The sequence below is a fragment of the Typopeltis vanoorti genome, chromosome 21 (genome assembly GCF_054136105.1).
Source record: "Typopeltis vanoorti isolate ZY-2024b chromosome 21, IOZ_Tvanoo_1.0, whole genome shotgun sequence".
In the NCBI taxonomy this organism is placed as follows: Eukaryota; Metazoa; Arthropoda; class Arachnida; order Uropygi; family Thelyphonidae; genus Typopeltis; species Typopeltis vanoorti.
In genome coordinates, this window is record NC_143569.1 from 4353124 (window position 1) to 4369721 (window position 16598).

The 16598-nt window shown below is 36.0% G+C and overlaps 1 protein-coding gene across 1 annotated transcript in view; it reads left to right on the forward strand.

Moving 5' to 3' along the window:
* The window catches only part of LOC150094600 (cell adhesion molecule Dscam1-like), a 229002-nt gene that overhangs the window by 138138 nt on the left and 74266 nt on the right, over positions 1 to 16598 (forward strand). Inside the window, exons 8-9 of the mRNA XM_090411601.1 lie at positions 4966 to 5256; positions 14765 to 14884. Of these exons, the coding sequence (XP_090267727.1) occupies positions 4966 to 5256; positions 14765 to 14884 (411 nt within the window). The remainder of the gene's footprint in view (positions 1 to 4965; positions 5257 to 14764; positions 14885 to 16598) is intronic.

Consider the following 16598-nt stretch of genomic DNA (forward strand, 5'->3'; position numbering starts at 1 on the left):
AACACAAGAACACAATAGAAATATTATTAAAAATTAATTTCAAGAAACTAACAAAAGAGTACAAAAAAATATAAACCGAATCAACTTCGATGAAAATAAAAATTATGCGCATGATAGGTAATAGTGTACCAAACGGCGGTGCATCGAGCACTCGAGGCACGTCACTTACGTACTGTTGCTGTGCAACAATAGCCTGTTTTCTGAATACCATCGTTAATCGAAATCACATGACTAGGCGATAGGCTACTGACGTCATAAGAGGTGACGTCAATAACCTGTTAAAACGCCGTGATGCGAAAAGTTATTTATCATTGTTTGGCAAATTTCACAAATATCGAATTTGATTAACGGACGCAAAGTAACAAAGAAGAAAAAATGCGACAAATGACACTACATATGTAAATCAAGCATAAAAATAAACCGACATGATTATTACTACTATACAAACATCTCCTGGAGTCGAGAATACTCAACAAAAATCTGATAAAATGCAAAGCACCGCATTCACTTATTAAAGCAAGCAAGCGGAGGACAAGTAGCATAAGATTTTCCTATGCGACATGAAAGTTTCATAAGATTTTCATAGTAATAAGATGCAGAGGATGTTTTGTGGAGCAGGTACGTATGGTACTGTGTTCTTGTGTTCCGCTCTCCAGATGTGCTTGGTTCTTAGTGCTCGCGTTTCTGGTATTGTTTTTTCATGTTCTTAGATGTTTTTGCTTGTGTTTACTATAAATGGTGATTAGTTCGTTGCACTGAATTTAAATGAATTACATAACGTGGAATCAAAATGTTCTTTGCCTGTATATAATAATACGTAATGTACAACACATAACACACTCGCTGATTATTTTTCTGTAAACAGTAGTGTCTGCTATTAAACCAGAGTTCACGAATTCTCCGTTCAAAGTAGTGCCGCCATCTGTATTTCTATACCGTTATTTTCGCCACATATATTCTTAAATTATTCAATATTTGTGTAATATAGTTCTATAAGAACTATGAAAACAAAACTAAATATATTAGTTTGAATGTGCACAATGTTTCGACCAAGTGTAGCCATTCGGCTTTTCATCAATCACTTCATTGGAAGAAGAGGATTCTCCCTAACAAGTGTAACTTGGCATTTATAAAGTCGTTGCGATATTTATGACCGTAGTAAGGTTGTCTTATATCAGATTCGTCGACATGCCAATGGTGCAATAAAACAAGAGAAGCTGGCAGGTCCAATAAAAGTCCAGCTGTCTTGGAATGATTTATAATTTATAGTGTCTTCTGTAAATTCGGAAAAGCTCCGATGTTCCTTTTTATTTCCTTGCTGTCTAAGATGTTGTAGCATTTCCTGAATTTTCAGCGTCTTCCAATTCAATACTTATTTATTCTCGTTTCAACCGAAAGTAAGAAAAAATATATAATTTATATGCGTACAGTATATAAGTGGTAATGTTTTTCTGTAATGCAATGTCGAAACAACCCTTTGCGATCTTGTTCTAAACGGAGAATTCTCAGGAAGAGTTTAAGAAATTTGGAGCATCTGTTAGTCATTTATCGAAGAATGATTGTCTTGATGTTATCAATTAGTTACGTAAAAACAATTGGCTAATTGACAAGTGTTACCTGAAAACAAATTACTTTTGATTGTTGTTTACTTGTGTAACTGTTTACAAAATACAAATATCTGAAGAATTAGAAAAGCAGTGATCGTTCAGTTAAAATGGGGAAAAAATCCGTCTGGACTAAATGTAGGTAATATAATTAAAAATATTTCCCTCTTCGTTTAATTCAATACGTTTATTAAACTCAATATCACTGAGAAAACACAAATAATTATTTTTTTTTAACATCGTTTAGCTAAATGAGAATTAGTTTTTCATTTTTAAACTACGTGAAACATCAAGATTTTGAAATCAGGCATATTAAATGCAAAAACGCCGTTTGATTTTAATTAAATCTTATCCGCTACTGAAAGATTCTTAAAGAAGAATTCAGTTTGAAGGATTTCATAATAAAATATAAATCATCAAGACCAGGAGAGAAACACAGGACTAAAAAAATGATGTAGCAACTAGAATACTTTTCCTTACCATCAATCTTCAAAGTCAGGTGCTAGTTTGGTATTTTTATAGCTAAGAAGAACCATTTTTCATATACAAGATGTACTCTTTTGGAACGACGTCCAGGATGTGATTTATGGAAAATTTAAGCAGAGTTTCTAATTTGCCTTAAAAAATTAAATGTGGAGTTTACCTGTTGTAAAAAAACTCTTCTTTCTATGACCTCCGTACACCATTTGAAGTACGACGGACTTTGTGCTCAGCATCATAGTTAAGTTTTTAGAGCCCTTGAAAAATTCGTAGCTAAGCGCCTTTTATAGTGTGACAATTTCGATTATTGATAAAATATCCTACAACTGTCTCCCTTCTGACACCACCTCCTTTGGCAACTGCTCCGATAGCGAAGCGTTCTTACGTCCACTGATTGCACTAAACTGGAACGGACCTGAGTTCAATCATCGTGATTAGAAGAATCTTTATATGGTTTTTTTAATTGAAAATGGATTTGTCCATATGATATGCAGGTGGCAGATTTTCCCATCTCAGAAACTCTGGTTTTTCATTCTGTGCACATGCAAATCAGCAGTGTTTATATGCACATGCAATTTAGTGACAAAAACACTATTCTTGGGCGCTGCGTGTAGATGATGTACAGTGGTGTTGTATGGGTAGGTACTACCTACCTATACAACGCTTATACCTGTACAACTACATTCTACGTATTATAAAGGATTTAGCAGAATAGACAGTGGGATGTGTCAGAAGGAACACTATCCAAAAGTGTGTGGCAGTATCAGATAATAAGAATAAGTATGTGAAACGTATTTATTTCTTCTAATATTAGCAATGAAAATGCAGTCTCAGACTAAAAGTAATATTTCCGTGTTCAATGAAAGAAAAAACGCTTACGATACTAAAAGATGCTTTAAGAAATCTGCAACATTTTTTCATATCTTGTTGAATAAAGATGACTTCTTCATGTTGCTGAACTTTGATGAATTCAACAGTGCTACTGACAAACCTGTAGGACTTCATTATCGGTGTTTCTAGAATATCTAATTCATGTTTTTTTTTTTTAATTGCAGGCCAGACATAACTGAAAATGTAAATAAAAAGTCACGTAAAACCTTTATATAGCATTCCTTCAGCTGCAACGTTTTGGAAATCTGTTAGCATCCAGGATTCATCAACTTGAGCGCATTTTACTGACAGGCTGATTGGATTAAAGAACGCAGAGAATAACAACTAAGTGTCGCCATCTCATATTCGTAATCATGGCTAATGGAAAGAACCTCTTTCTGCTTCAGCTGAATTAGCTCGAAGAGGATTCATAAAAAAAAGTGCAGTACTTTTGAATGGTTTCTCTTTTAAAAGTAATTTCGAATTAAAGTACGTAGTTTAAGAGCCATAGTAAAATAGGCTTTTGCCACTTCATGGAAGCTAAATAATAAGTGAACGTAAGGATAGTTGTATTCGTTTAGAAATCATTTTAATCCTTTAAAACTAGAATTTTGATATTCATATATTGTATATCGCACAAATTATATTGCATCGATTAATCGTTACCTTAATCAGTTTAGCTAAAGGCAATTCTGCATCAGCTCTTCTTAATATACCAAACTTACTTTAAACGTACGTTATTTCGGGCATCCAAAAGGTCTAGTTGTGAGGACAAGACTGATCTTGGGATGCTTTCAGATTTGGGCGTCAAACTTTATTTTGACACCAGGCCGATATTATCAGATGGCTAATATCTCTTGATCAAAATCCACTGGGGCGAAAGCCTTATGTGTAGCAGATTTTCGTTATCCACTGAGACCAATCTTCTTTGTTCGATACCTGAAATAACTTGAAAATTTTAATGCTAGATTCTATGGTAAGAAAAACGGAATTCTGACATCATGGTGTGAAAATGTGTTACATTGAGTAAGTATGAGTAACATAAACAAAAAATAAATAATAAACTAAATATTATTCTGAAAAATTAAAAACATTCGATAAGAATGTTAGGAATCTTGAGATATTCATGAAAATTTTATTTCCGAAAACAAATTACATTATTAGCCTTTATCGATAATTTTCTTTCAAAATATAAAATATTTACTTCTGTTATTTACTCTGAAGTTATCACGATATCCTCATTTATTAAAACAATGAAAGTGGTAATGAAAAATGTGATTATCGAGATTTATTAAAAATACTTAAATGAATTAGCAACGAGCGAGCGGGATGAAAAAATGCAACACGTGTGAACATTATTCAGATATATAAAATATTTTTGTTTCCGTTGATGACATAATTGTTCACTAGATGGCACCACATTAATAGTGGAAATGCAAAGCATTTTCAATTGTAATCTTTAAACTCGGAAAATTTTACGATTAATATTTGCCCTCCTCACAACGAAACGGCTATATTATCATTGTTATTGTTTATGTGATGGAATTTGACTGTTGTAAATAAATTAATATCTGTTTTTTTTATTTTTAGAAATTCGTTTTGTTTTAATAATTTTAAATGACTACGCCAGCCTGGCTGACCGAGTGGTTAGCATATCCGTTTCCCAGCCAACAGGCTGTGGATTCGAATCCCACGTAGGCATGGATGTTTGTTATGTCCTCTCCCAATATGGACTGGGTCACCATGGGAGCAGTAGACCCAAAACCTCCCACAATGGGAGAGGCCTTCACCCGGTAGTGGGTAGAAAAAATAGGCTAAAATTTATTTATTTTTTATTTAATGTGCATATTAAACCAATTGATTATGGAACTCTGTGTATGAAAGACATATTTTTTTACTGATGTTAACTAGATGAGTTATCCCATATCATTTTTGATAAAGGTTCATTAATGTTTATGGCATTTGTTATAGCCCTGTCTAAAATTAATAAAAGTTTTCGCAAACATTTCAGCCGGTCCAAAGATTGCGCCTTTTGCTTTCCAAGATGATTTGCACGAAGGAATGCGAACTGCTGTAACTTGTATTGTGATTGCTGGAGATGGTCCTCTTACCACAAAATGGTTGAAAGATGGAAGGCAGCTGTCCGAACAAGATAAAGAAATATCCATCATTTACGACGAAGCAGGATTCATTTCTACCATGACCATAAAGACACTTGCATACCGCCACAATGGTAATTATTCTTGTGTGTCAACTAATGACGTTGCCACAGGGTCATTCAGCACCTCCCTAACTGTGAAAGGTAAGAAAGTAACGCACTTCACCTTATAAAATAACATGGTACACAAAATGCAAATAACAAAAAAAAAAAAAAAAATCGTTTTTCCAATGCATTTTATTACGATTTTTGGATATGATTTATTTTAATTTGAAATTTATTTGCTGCTTTTATTTAACTCCCTAAAAACCAATCCTTCCGTTTTGTTTTAGGAAGGAAAACAAAAGTATCGCAGCTAAAGTAAAGTCAAAATATTTTAGTTTTCTTTTGTTTCTTTAATTTTAGAAAGTGTTGTTTAATTGCCAATTCCTCCCACTTAAAAAAAAAAAGTTAATTACAGCTTATGATTGCTAGGGTTAAGTAATCCAGGAACCTTGCAGCGGTATTTCAAGCCTATTGGAGCCATGAAGTAGCTCCAATAGGCTTAAAATATGGCTCCAATAAAGCAGTGCTGTATCAGATCGAGTGATAAAAGTTACTTTTCCACTGTACATAAGATGCATGTTTTTGGATGGAAGTGCTATTCACACTCTCTAAACCAGACCATATGTATCCACTTGCAGCTTATAGCAAACAGCTTAACTAAATCAGTTTTTCTTCTGTGTTTGTGTAAACTATAGCCTCGAAGACATCACCATATTATCATTATTAGCATCTTTATTTATTTTTAAATTGTTCTTGTGTTAAGATCTCGATCTTTATATTCGCAGAAATTTACAATAAGAATTATCTAATGCTGTCGGGAGACAAGACTGAGTAATTGTTATGAATGAAAAATCACACAATATTAATCTAATAATGCGCATTTATTAATATAATTAACTAATAATAAGCCCAAGCGGGCAGCTCCGAATAATGAATAAGGAGCCGTGGACCAAAGGCGCACTTCAGAACCATGATCAGGAGAAGTGCTGTAGACCACTGTAAAGATGCCAGCAAGTAGAAGAAGAAAAAGTCTCCCAGTCCTGCGCGGCTCTTTGCAATTCCACCAAGGTGGTGGTGAGAAATCTGTAAGAGCAGGGGGTGTGCTAAGAATCTCGCAGAGGAAGGTAGACCACCATCTGGAAATTCGACCCTATTTATTGGTTCCTTCAACACTAAAACTCTATCTTCTGACTCCCATATTGATTTCCTGCTTCAAGAACTGCAAAATGTAAAGTTTAATGTCCTCGCTATCTGTGAAACCCGAAGAAGCTCTGAATTAACAGAAAATGGAACAATGGCAACCAAATTTTCCTGGGAGCCTCAGATAACACTACAAGGGCTGGAGGAGTTGGCTTCATCATAAATTGACAAAGAAGAAATAGAAAATTTCTATGAACACCTACGAGAAACATTACTGAAAAAAAACCAACATACACAATAGTGTGTGGAGATTTCAACGCAAAGATTGGTACAGGATTTATTGAGGAAAAATACGTTGGACTGTGGGGGAAATGGGAAAGAATGAACTAGGTGAACTCCTGGCAGAATTTGTAGAAACAGAAAGGCTGTACATTATGAATAATTTCTTTAAAAAGAGAACTGGAAAAAGATGGACTTGGCAATCTCCAAATGCAGAGAAAAGAAATAAAATTGATTTTATCCTAACAGATTGCAAAAGAATAATAAAAAATGTCGAAGTCATTGGGAAAATTTACTGCGACATTCATTCAGACCACCGTCCAATAAGAGCTACTCTCAAAATACATAAAAAAAATGAAGAACGCATATGAGCACAGTCCAACCATAAGAAACGCTCAAAACAGATAAACCCAGAAGAATTTAGAAAAGAGGTGGAAGAAACCGACTGGAAATTAAAAAATGACATCGACGAAGATTTAACAAACTTTAACAATAAATTAATGAACTGCAAAGAAAGAACCTCCTATGAACTTCCTCCTAAGACCAGTAAACGCCTATCAGCAAGAATAATAGAACTATTGAAGAAAAGTAGAATACTGAAAGATACAGGAAAGATCATCTAGAATATAAAATTATTTGTAAACAACTGAGGCAGAATATCAAAGACGACTATAACATATATAGAACAACAAAATTGGCAGACGCAGCTAGGCTTCGCAGTAGCCTAAACAAAGTAGAAAAAGAAATAAATCTAAAGCAACCACTACCGTCAGCCTTCATAGACAATCAAGGAAACAGACACACAAACAGAGGTGAAATGGAAAAAATAGTAAAATCGTTTTATGAGAACCTTTCCTCATCTAAACAAGTAATCACAGCTCCAGTACCAGAAGAAAATTTGAAAAATCTGGAAATCCCATCTGCCCTACCTGAAGAAATAAAAATGGCTATCCACCATATGAAAAATGAACGATCACCAGGAATTGACGGTATAAAATCTGATGAATTAAAAGTGGGTGGACAAATACTCTTTAAAGCTCTAGCAGAAAGGTTTACCCGATATTTAAAATTAAGGAAAGTACGTACTGAATGGAAAACATCAAAGACCATAATTCTGCATAAAAAAGGAAATAAAGAAGACATCAGTAACTACAGACCTATCTGTCTATTAGCGCACACACACACACACAAAATATTCGCCAGAGTCATCCTAAACCGAATACAAACCTCTATCAATGAAAATAGCTGCAAAGAACAGGCTGGTTTCAAAAAAGGCTTTTCAACAATAGATCGCATTCAAACTATTACTCAGCTAACAGAAAGATGCAGAGAATACCAGATCCCACTTTGTCTTCTTTTTATAAATTTTAAAAAGGCATTTGACACTGTTGAGCATAACGCAGTATTCCAAGCTTTAATAGAACAAGGCATAGAAGAAGAAGAAGGCATACATCCAACTCATAAAAGATATCTACAAAGAAAGCACAACAAATATCACCCTTTTAAATCAACCGATTAAAATTAACTTAAGTAGAGGAGTACGTCAGGGCGATGTCTTATCACCAAATCTCTTCACATCTACTCTGGACAGCATCATTCGAAAAATTGACATGAAAGTTGGAATAAACATTGAATGTGAAATATTAAATATCCTATTATTCGCCGATGATGTGGTATTAATATCTCACTCACCCAAACTCCTAGAATCAATGCTGAATAACTTAAGCCAAAAAATATTTTTGTTTACACTGTAGGTGAATGCAAAAGATCGGAAAACTCTTAATTTCTACTAATTATTTTTCATAAGTTTACTACAAAGATAAGCTTTTAGATTGAAATGCTTAGTGTTTCTCTGTTCACTAGGAAAGATTGGCAGCAAATGGAGAAAATGGATACTTGTAAAATGTTCTCTCAGGGTATCAACAAATGCAATAATATAGTGATTTTGATCGCATATCTGCCGTTTTACAAAAATTTGCTGATGTTGATGTGTTGAAAAAAATCGAAATATTTCTCTACATATCATTTTTCATTCTAATGCAAAACTGAGACGGACCAAGATCTTGGAAAGAGCAATGACTGAGAAATTTCGTATTCCACAATCTTAACCATTACTCCCAAAAACTATCTAAATATGAACTGAATTAGATCGTATTAGACAAATTAGACAAAAGAGGTGGACCAATGGGAACTTTGTTGTTCCAATTAATAGCTTTAGCAAAGATCTAGAAAAAAGTGTTTTAAATTGAAACCAAGCACAAAATATCTTTCGAAAATCTTTCTGGAGGAACATTTTCACACGTGTGTGGTATTTTACCATAAGTGTGTGTGTGTGTGTGTGTGTGTGTGTGTGTGTGTATATATATATATAAGACCTCTTATAGCAATAAATAATTGATTAGTATCTTCTGCTGAGATCCACTGTAAGAGTGTTTTAAATTAACCTATAATCATTATCTAAATATGATGTCTGAAGTCAAATCTTAAGGGAACCAAATTCGGTTGGGTGTGCTGTCGTGTGGATTATGCAACCAGCGTTACAAATTTCACATCAATTTTGACCGTATGCATGGCCGTGCATCTGCAGAAAATTTTCCAGGGGTGGAAGGGGGGGGGAAAGCTTAGAGACAAATAATTACATCTTCTTCTTCTTCTACAGCTTCTCCCACTTAAGTGGGGTCACTGTTTGTTATGAGTCTCCTCCACACCTTCCTGTCTTGGGCTGTCACCACATCCAAGTTCTTCATCTTCAAGTCCTCTTCTACCAGCTCCCTCTATCTCTTCTTTGGCCGCCCACGCTTCCGCCTTCCTTGCACATCCATCTGCATAACCCTTCTTCCATCATATTCGTCCTCCCTCCTCATCACATGACCAAACCATCTCAACCTTGCCTCCTGTATTTTCGCTCCTAAGTTCGTAACGTTCACTGTTCCCCTGACATAGTCATTTCTCAGACGATCCTTCCTGGTCACATCACACATCCACCTAAGCATTCTCATCTCTGCTATTTCCATCCTGCTGATGTTATTTTTCCTCAGGGCCACAGTTTCTATAGCATATGTCTTAGCTGGCCTCACTACTGTCCTGTAGATTTTGCCTTTCGGATTGATCATCACCCTCTTATCGCATAACACTCCAGCCATCTCCCTCCAGTTTCTCCAACCCGTTTGTATCCTGCATCCCACTTCCTTCTCAGCTCCTCCATCTTCTTCCACTGTTGAACCTAAGTATCTAAAGTCTCTCACCTTCCTGATGACATTTCCTTCCAGGTCCAGATCTGTCTCCTGGCCACCGCCCACTGCACAACACATATACTCTGTCTTACTTCTGCTCAGTCTCATACCTCTCTCTCTTCCAGTACTTTTCTCCATCTTTCCAGTTTAGTTTCCGCTTCTTCTCTTGAATCTACACACAGCAAGATGTCATCTGCATACAACATTGTCCAAGGTGCATCTTCTCTCACCTCCTCTGTTACCACCTCCATCACAATATTAAACAGAAACGGACTTAATGCTGACCCTTGATGCAAGCCAACTGTTATTTGAAAACTTTCTGTCTGTCCCAAACAGGTCCGAACACTTGTCTACACATTTCTGTACATTTCCTGCACCAACCTGACATATTTCTCCGGCACCTTCTTCTCCTCAGACACCTCCAGACTTCTGGCCTTGGCATTCTATCGTATGCTTTCTCCAGATCAATAAATATCAGATGTAGCTCCCTTTGTTTCTCTCGATATTTTTCCATCATCTGTCGTAACCCAAAGATAGCATCTGTTGTTGATCTACCAGGCGTGAAGCCAAATTGTTCCTTTGCAATCTCCACCTCCTCCCTCAATCTACCATCAAGAACCCTTTCTAGGATCTTCATTGTGTGGGACATCAACTTTATTCCTCTGTAATTTTTACAGTCTTGTGCATCCCCTTTACCCTTGTAGATGGGAACAAGAGTACTCTCCCTCCATTCCTCAGGTATATTTTCCTGTTGGCAAACTTTCATGAACAGGTCCCACAGGGTCAATTCCCTCTTCCCCCAGTGCCTTCCATGCCTCCACTGGAATTCTGTCGGGGCCCACCGCTTTTCCATTCCTCATCCTCTTCATGGCCTCCGTCACTTCCATTCTACTGATGTTCTGCACCATCCTCTCAGAGGGCTGCCCATCTCCTCTGTGAGTCCTTGCATTTTCCTCATTCAAAAGTCCCTCAAAGTATATTTTCCATCTGTTTCTTATGTCCACATCCCTCCATAATACTCTTCCTTCAGCATCTTTGATCTGCCTCACATCGCTAGTTGGTAAATTTTTCTCTGTCCTTCCTTTGTTTCTAATTGATCATACAGATCTTGATATGCCATGGCCTTCGCCTGTGCCACAACTCTCTTGGCTTCTTGCTTTCTCTCTTTGTACACCTCTCTGTCCTCTTCCACTCTTGACTCATCCCACTTCTGCTTTGCCTTCCTCTTAGCTGTCACTGCCACTTGTACATCATTATTCCACCACCAACCCTCCTCCTGCTCTCTAATCTTTCCAGATGTCTCACCAAGCACCTCGATTGCACAGCTCAGGATTACTTTTGAATTATGTTTCCACCAATCTTGTACACTTTCCAGTCCATCCGAAATCCTCTCTAACACTCTCTCCCTAAAACGATTCCTCACACTCTACTCTTTTAAGCGAAACCACTTAATTGTCTTCATCCCATGGCAACCAGAAGTTCTTATCTTCGATCTTATTTTAAAGTCTGCGCACAGCAGTCGGTGTTGTTGTGCTACTTGATCTGTTGGAATTACTTTACAATTTGTCACAACCTTAAGATGTTTTCTTCTAGTCAAAATGTAGTCAATTTGTGAGCTGTTGTTATCACTTCTAAATGCTATCAAATGTTCTTCCCTCTTGAAGAAAAACGAGTTCACAATTGCCAGATCAAACGCTACTGCAAAGTTTACAACCCTCTCTCCTTCCTGGTTCATCATTCCCACTCCGTGGCCACCATGCACCCTTTCACAGTCTCTATTCTGTCTTCCTATGTGCCCGTTTCAAGTCTCCTCCGACAATCACCATCTCATTTTCTTCCAATTCCCTCATTTCTTCATCTAACACGTTCCAGAACTCATCTTTTTCCTCTGCTGTACAACCAACTTGCAGGGCATATACACATAATACGATCACCCGCCCTTCTCCAAGACCCAATTTCATTCGCATGATCCTGTCGTTCCTTCTACCCATGTCCAGTACTTCATCCTTCATTCCGCCACACACCACAATTCCTACACCATTTCTTCCCTCGTTATTCGCTCCAGAGTAGAACAATTTATATCCATCTCCCAGTTCCTTTGCCTTTCCCCCTTTCCACCTTGTCTCCTGCATACATAAAATGTCCAACTTCCTCTTCCTCATTATGTCTGCCACCTCTCTTCCCCTTCCAGTCATGCTTCCAACATTCAGTGTTCCCACTCGCAACATCCTCTCCACCTGCTGGGCTCGCTTCTTTAACCGCACCCGCCCTTGATGCAGTAGCCCTCGTCCACTTCTCACAGCTGTAGGGCGATGTGGCTGCGCGTCGCTTAAGGGGTACGCCCTAGCCCTTATATCATTTTCTCTTCGACTCATAATCATAGTTTGAGTTGGCACTGAAGTTTTCCGACCGGATGCCCTTCCTGACATCAACCCTCGCATTTATCCGGGCTTGGGACCGCACCTATTGAGGCTAGCTTGCCTCCTTCGGTGGCTGCATAAGACGAAATGACTTAGCAAGATAGGAAAGACTCACCCCTAGCCCTCGAATACTCTAATAACATCAGGGGGAAGGAGCAAGGAGAGGAGAAAGAAGCAAAGAAAAAGAGGAGGGCCAGTCTACAGAATAATATAACAGATGTATATTACATGAAGTAAGGCATGGTGCAGCATCAGGTACCTCGGGTTTGCCATGCCCATACTCACTAAAGTGAGCCCTTGAGGAAGACAAATAATTACATCAATAAATTTAATTAAATCAATAAATTTTTATAATTATTGATTTAATTAAATAATTACATCAATAAATGACTTTTAGTTTTTTTTTTATTTGATGTAATTATTTGTCGATGTAAATTATAAATACATTATTTTCATTTTGCATCGATTTTAATGATCTTTAATTCTTCGGGGAAAAAAAGGGTATTCAGAATTAATAGTTTTTAGCACACTTTCATATATAAAAAAATTGACCGGCATATTTTATTAAAAATCAATTAATTAATCCTAAATTAAATTATTTCAGTTTAAAAGCAAAACAATCATAAAACTAACAAGTAAAATAATATTAAATAACATACACTTACCTTTTAAAAATGTATTTTTCTGTTTAAATTTGTTTCACTATAAATTTGCAATTCACACTTCACTCAATGACTCACTAGACACAGAGGGCAAACGATCTGGTCAAAAATCAGAAAAAGATGAACCAAAAACAGGAAAACGTGTTTTATTGCTGCAATAAAGCACATGTTCTATGGCTACCCCGTAACAGGCCAACCCATAATAAAATTTTAAGACAGACAAAGCACCAAGGGTAGAGGGTGTAAGATTACATATCTCAATCAATTTTACGATTATAATTTGTGCAATTTTTTAATCGATCCTTGGGAGAAGGCCCCCCCCCTGTGGACGCTATGACCATGTGATTGAATTTTTATTGATGTATGAAAGTTTTGAGAAGGTATAGCGCATCAGCGCTCGTCTTAATTGGTCCAATGCAATTAATTGCAGGATGACTTCTGTGTAGAGTGGGGGAACAATCTGTTTCAGGATTTATTATAAAAAAAACAACGAAGGAGAATGCTATATTTGAAATACTCAAAGTTGAATATATGTGAACCATCATTTATAAGACATGTAAGAATAGGAAAGAATAAGTGTGAGTAGAAACACTTTCATTAATGGTACAAGAATTATTAATAATTATCATTTGTAATATGTGTGTTTTATAAGTTGCTGGATAGAGCGAATAGCACGATCTATATATAAAGTCTAAACATAAATAAGTGAATTTATGATGGCATAATCAAAAAAAAAACTTATCAGAGAGAGAAAGAATATTGCAGAAATAAATATGGTTTGATGGAGTAGCAAATCATCTCGTAAAATTTGTTGCACATGTTATGTGTATTTCTCTGGTTTGTGTATATTTCGCTCCGTTTTCCAAGAATTTTATTTTGTTTACTGAGACTCAGAATACATAACATCCGATCATTATCGGAATTATCCACACTTTCAGGAATCCTACATTCATTAGTTTTTTAGTATCTTCTGTCTTATCAATCTCACATATGCTGGAATTTTGTTGTAGATCAACAACGTCATATAATACACAGAATATTCATTTTTATTCAGGAATAGATATTTTTACTGTCTGTTGTTTCCGAAGACTAGAATAAAAATGTCTCTATATACCGTTAAAAATCTTTGCAACCTCAACAGATGCTATACCGCACAAGCAAAAGAAAAAAACAATTAGCTTTTTTCTCCTAACATCCACTTTCAAATTTTCAGTTCCAGAAAAACACGTGTAACAGCTGTTTGTAATACAGCCTTCAGATACAGGAAGCGCTCAATTCATGACAAGTGACAACGTTCAATTGGATTGGTTGACACAATAACCAATCGCAGATGCTAGGTGCTGGGTGAGCTCAAAATGTTAGCTTACCTAGCATTACCGCCTTCTCAGCAGTTTAAAAATACTAGAAAGCTAAGAATTTGACCTGCTGCGTCCTCTTTACATCTTTTCGAAGGACTCAAAGGTGTATGCATTTCGAAAGCATACTCGGGCCATTAACGTGAGTGTGATGCAATATTTACGCGTCGAAAAGTGCCCTCTTCATGAAGCACTAATGTTTTATTATCCTCCTGAAGAGGACAATAAAGCATTAATATATTGTGTTAAATCTTAAGTCTGCAAAAATTTGGGGGAATCTTTAACGGGAATAAATGCAAAAATATAATATCGGGGATACTAATATTTCGTGGATGAGCACCGCACACCTCATACCATTTAAAATAATCGGAAATATCTTAATCTTGAAAACTAGTATTTAATCATAGAAGTCGTAAGAAAGAAACAGTAAAACGAGGGACTACACTAGTTTCTTGATTGTATTATATAAAAGTTTGTAACATTAGATTCTTAATTATGATATGAATTTTACCTTCCAGTACCTCCCAGGTGGCAAATAGAACCAAAAGACACATCTGCGGTGGTTGGAAAGCAAGCTGTGATCGATTGCCAAGCGGAAGGTGTACCACAACCTACTGTACGTTGGAAGGTTGCAACAGGTAAAATTGACAAATATATATTCCTAATATATATATATATATATATAGCTAATATAATTACAAAATATATCATTTTGTAATTATATTAGCGATGAAGAGTTCTTTTGTAACGTTATTTTTGAAAATGTAATTATTAGAGTTTGCAATTTACTAGAAAATGTTTCTTATTTTTGTACTTATTATTTTAGGTTTGTTATGATTTTGAGGAACAGGACTCCGCTCATTTAAACCGGATGAAAGAGAAATTCGAATGTTAATAAGAAAGTTTATAGCAGATTTGTTTTTGTATAATTACGAAGACTTGAAATTATATTCGTATTTTAATCCTTTACCCAATCGTGGGCAAAGAAAATTTGCGGGTGAAATATAGTCCATCTGAAAAAAAGAATTTCCTGTTTTTCACTACTTAATCTGAGGCTAATTTCTGAAAATAACACAAAATTCTGTTGTGTTGCAATTTTTCTAAAGAACATATACCTGATTAGGAGGAAATGGATTTTCGTCACTCAGAATGAGACCATCACCCTGCTTAATGAGCCTGAACGGTTTGAACAAGAACCATGAGTGGGTTTCTAGAGCGCAAGAACTGGATCATCTAAATCTTACAACAATTACGGTACTAAATGTGGAATAGCTTTACAAACTTTCATGGGCGGGATGGATATAACAAAATTAAATAACATAATCCAGCTAACAGAAATGTAGAAAGTTATATATTCAAGTACTGCATACACCAAGATTCGCGTTGTTAATGTTATCACTGTTATGTTGCTACTCACTTACAGGGCCGTACTTAAGCTCAGGTGCACGAGACTAGCTGGGGAGCCCGAAAAATTAAGACCAATTTAAGCGCAACAGATAATGAGGGAAGGGCCGTCCCGCTTCGGAAAAAGTGTAAGAACGGCCCTGCTCACTGAATAGAAACATGAAACATCTTTTGATCGCCACTAACTAGAATTTCAGCAGTGACATGAAGCACAGTACATAAGAAATCTCAGGGTTGATATATATTATTAAAGTTTCAAGATATTGAAAGAGAATAATTAGGCATCCTAAAATATAGATTTCCTTTAATAAACTGTCAATTCGCAGTATTTGAATTCATATCATTTTCATCCAGGGATTATTTTCAGGATACAAATATTTAATACGTTTATTAAATAATTGCTTTAATAAGCGATGGCCGCTCTGGCACAACTTGTATCTCAGGGAATTTCTATTATGTTTCAGAATTATGAATGCATGTAAAATTTAATCCCTGTGGGATGATGAGACAAATTAATTGCTAAACTTTATCTTCACTTGAATGGATTATAAATAATTTTTTCAAAAGATACAGTTGTTTGAAATATCTACTTATCTATGAAAGAGTTTAGAAATAAGCTGTTAAAGTGAAGCGGAAGTTATGTTTGAAGGATGGGAGATAAACTTTAATAGCAATTACTTTATGGAAAATTTAATAAAATAAAATATTCAATTCAAGAGGTGAACGGCATCAGAGACAATGTATGTCGTCTTCACTGACAAAGAAAAAGAAATAATGAACCGGTTAGGAAAATAGATTTCTCTGATTATAATAACTTTTGCAAGCTTGTTGAATGCTGTTAGAGCATTCCTTCCTATGAGATGATTGTAACGATGTTACAACAATGCGATATGCTGGTGAGTGTAGTTTATCCTGATGACACGTACGTCCGGATGAAATAGTCAGAAA